Source organism: Atta cephalotes (assembly GCF_000143395.1).
Source record: "Atta cephalotes unplaced genomic scaffold scaffold00003, whole genome shotgun sequence".
Classification (NCBI taxonomy): domain Eukaryota; kingdom Metazoa; phylum Arthropoda; class Insecta; order Hymenoptera; family Formicidae; genus Atta; species Atta cephalotes.
In genome coordinates this window covers 9657563-9661515 of record NW_012130067.1, presented here as the reverse complement: position 1 = coordinate 9661515, position 3953 = coordinate 9657563, and the positions used below count along the sequence as shown (strand labels likewise).

Sequence of the window (3953 nt, the reverse complement as noted above, 5' to 3'; positions counted from 1 at the left end):
AAATTAAAAAATCTTAAAGTTGCGCGCTGGCCATTTTTTATTTTTCACTTTTTGTTTAACTGTTTGAGGTACAAACGAAATAATGATCGGTACAAACAAGTACAAACGAAGTACAAACAGCCTGCAGTATTAATTTTTATTTTTGATAAAGATAGAGCGCCAGGTTCATATCGGTTATTTTCGAAATGAATAAATTTCAATATGTTTTCGCGCGATTACAATTTAACGAAGTAAAAAGATGTTTATATATATATAAAATTTTAAAATATACAATTCTTATATTTTACTTCTATTTCTTTATTATTTGTAACTGAACTTTGATCTTTCCTTCAACTTATAATTAGACCTAGTTGCACCAATGTTACTTTAAGCAAGACTTAAAACTTTTTCTGTCTCGTTTTAAAGAGAAAAAGAGACAGAGACAGAGAGATTTTAAGCCTCACTTAAAATCAAAGTAACGTTGGTGCAATGTCTGATAAAACCTATTCGAAACCAATCCTATAAAAAAGCCTATTAAATCTTATTTGAAGGAAATATCTCACTTATTTTTGTTCAACACTTTCTTGTATACATAAATATATGCTAATACAATTGAGTCTGCTCCGATTCATTCCAATTTAAAACAAAGAATAGAAAAATGTTGAAAATTTTCGATGCATTTTAATCCGATTAAAACCGATTCCAATTTTACCAATCGTTTTAATCAGAAATTCATTGATTAATTCCCATTGGATGTGGCATCGGCAGCTTGTCCAATTAAGATCTATTGGGAAGCAATTCCTCTATAAAAAACTATTAAATCCTATTCGAAGGAAATGTGAAATATCTTATTAAATCTAGAGAGCCTCAAAGAGAGAGAGTGACAAATTGCATCACGTGACTCGTTTCCTGTGATTGAATGCGGACATCAAAATTTCATAAGCATGGAAGAGATTGGAAAAAACTGATCACGTGACCTCCGTCTTGATTGGATGCGGGCATTCACGTGATGCAATTTGCCACTCTCTCCCTTTGAGGTTCTCTAATTAAATCCTATTCGAAGGAAATGTGAAATATCTTATTGATTCTTGTTCGACGATTTCGTGATTTTATATGGGTATATGCCAATACAGTTCCATTGTGTTTGCATCGATTCATTCCGATTCGATAAATGAATCGGAAAATATTAGAAATTTCCAATACATTAATGTGATTAAAATCGATTTAGAACATTTCAATGTACAATAAACTATAAAAGTATCATATGTTTTGCATTATCTTTTTTTTCATGCATTTTCAAAAATTATCTTCAGAATTTTTATGATATTTCACAGTATAAAATCTGTTCAATTTCTCAAAATAAATCTGTATAAATATTAAATACATTTGCATTAGTTTTCATTATTTTTCTCATTACTTTTTATTTATTTTTGTATAATTTCAGTAATTCAATTTTTCTGAATAAATCAATATGAATATTAAATATATTTAGTTTCCATTATTTTTTATTAACCTTTATTAAGTTTCATTCATCTAACTTTAAAATCCATAGTACTTCAATATTAAAAGTATTATTTATGCTGAAATATTTTCTACAATATTTTAGTCATTTCTCATTTCAACAATTTCATAGTTAGTAGATTTTATTTATTTCAATGATCTATTTCCACCAGGGAATATAAATATATTATTTTCTTTTAGTACATACGTAACTTTTTTTCTTTGAATCATTAAATAATCAAATAATTTAATAATCTGTTTTGTTAAAGGTTATCTTTCCTCAGCGAACTGGTCCACATCAAGAGTGAGTAATCCTGAACCAGAACCGGTGAAACTGCATCGGAAACTACAACGGCAATTAACTCTGAATCCAGCGTGTGATCCGCGACTTTATCAACTCAGACGATATCATCAACAGCAGCAAACCGGACAGTCGTTGCAGCAATCAGTTATCAACTCATCACGCTCTAGCATACAACACCGACCGTTGACGAGACTCGCCAGTAATGACTTGTCGTATCCGGGTACTGCCAGTATGAAGTGAGTCTGATTTACTTAAACATATTCATTAATTTAATTTAAAGATGTTTTATACGTATTTTATACGTATCTTCAAAATGATAACAAAATTATGAAAAAATTAAAGATTATTTTAAATCACATTTAAAAATAATATGACAAATTTGATGACGGTTTACTATCTGGATCAAAAGTTATTTTAATAAATAGTAGTATTTTTTAATCTGTGCTCTGATAAAAATATATGAAAATGTATTATAAAATAACCCCTATATTACGAAATATTGCAGCAATATTTCAATAGTGCGTAATATTACAGCAATATTGAAATTATAATATTTTATTGGAAATATTGCAACACTATTGCAAAATATTGTAATTTTAATATTTTGTAGAAAATATTGCAATATTACAATTTATTGTTGCAATATTACAATTCAGTAAATATAAATATGCGGTCCCAACACTAGAGGGATACGCTTCTCGTAAGAAGAAAACATTCAGAAAGATTCTATAAGAAGGAATACGCAAATCGAATTAGCGAATCTCCTGGAGATTCTTACCTTTTTTGAGGCGTGTTTGAATTCCTGTAATGTTGTTATAATATTGCTGCAATATATTATGCTATAGAGAAAATGAGAAAAATCTCAATTTTTTAATATATAAGTACATTATGTATTCAAGATTATTTACGTAGAGTTACATTGCGATGCATGAATTAGTTGTAATTTGTTCAATAAATAAACAAAATATTTATTTGTTCTGTATCTCTGTAACTAATCAGTGAATCGCAATGAAAATTTGCATAAATTATTTTAAATATTTAAAATATTTATAAAAGAAAAATGTAATTTTTTAATCATTTAAAAAATTTTAATCTTTAACAATAAACATAATAATAATCAAAATAAAGAAACTACAAGAATATTTTAAACAAAAATATAATCTTATTCACATAATTTTCATGTTTATATGAAAGTTTAAATGAAATGTAAATATTAAACATATTTTCAAATTTAATTTTCTTTACAGAGATTGTACGTCTAATACATCCTTATTAAGATGCGTGTTTCATATGAATTATATAATTAATATATGTAAATTAATATATGAGATAATATATAAGATTGCAGATCTTTTACAATATAAAAAAAAATCTGTTTAATTTCCAGATATGAAATCAACTATTTAATGATTCTGTTAATCTATAATTTTTAGAAAGTAAAAACAATTGTAATTTAATTACAATAAAATTCATTATTATCATATAATAATCTTTAATTAATATAATAATCTTTAATTAATATAATAAGTAGATTCAAATGATCTCTATTTGGATATTTCCAAATCTTATTATATTTCAGCTGGGATTACCCCGACTGCCTTCAGCCTCATCACCAGCACGTAATGCGTATCGCTTCTGCCCCGGATTCTTACAGAGCGTGGCCTCCACGTGGTACTTCCTTAATGCCACGAGTGCAGAGGATAGGTACCTCGGATCCCCAATTAAACCTGTTACCATCCCCACCATCTACAAGTTTACACGTGCCTTGGGGGATGCAGACCCAGGACATTCGACGTCGCCTGCACTATCACCTCGCCAACATTTTTCCCGAAGAACAAGTGCAGGCTGTCATGACACTTCATCCCCACGAGACCGATCCTCAGCAGATTTGTGCTGCCATTTTGACGATGTTTCCCAAGAATCAGAATTGATGATGAATTTTATTCACGTTCAGAATATTCACGAGTTGAAGCATTGAAACTATCTATATAACAGTTATATTTTGTTATTTTTATGGATACTTTGTATATTGCAGAAAAACTTTAATGCAGATCCAACGGTTATCGTATAAATTGCATTGAAGATATTAATTAATTGAATCGTTACAGAAGATATTTGTATTTTTTGGATCTCTCTCTCTTCTCTCTCTCTCTCTCTCTCTCTCTCTCTC

At 28.7% G+C, this 3953-nt stretch overlaps 1 protein-coding gene across 1 annotated transcript in view; it reads left to right on the top strand.

The window, feature by feature from the left end:
• The window catches only part of LOC105625822 (ribonuclease ZC3H12A-like), a 31448-nt gene extending 27734 nt beyond the window's left edge, over nt 1–3714 (top strand). Inside the window, exons 5-6 of the mRNA XM_012207135.1 lie at nt 1749–2019; nt 3363–3714. Coding sequence (XP_012062525.1) covers nt 1749–2019; nt 3363–3714 — 623 coding nt within the window. The remainder of the gene's footprint in view (nt 1–1748; nt 2020–3362) is intronic.
• Nucleotides 3715–3953: the final 239 nt, after the last annotated feature.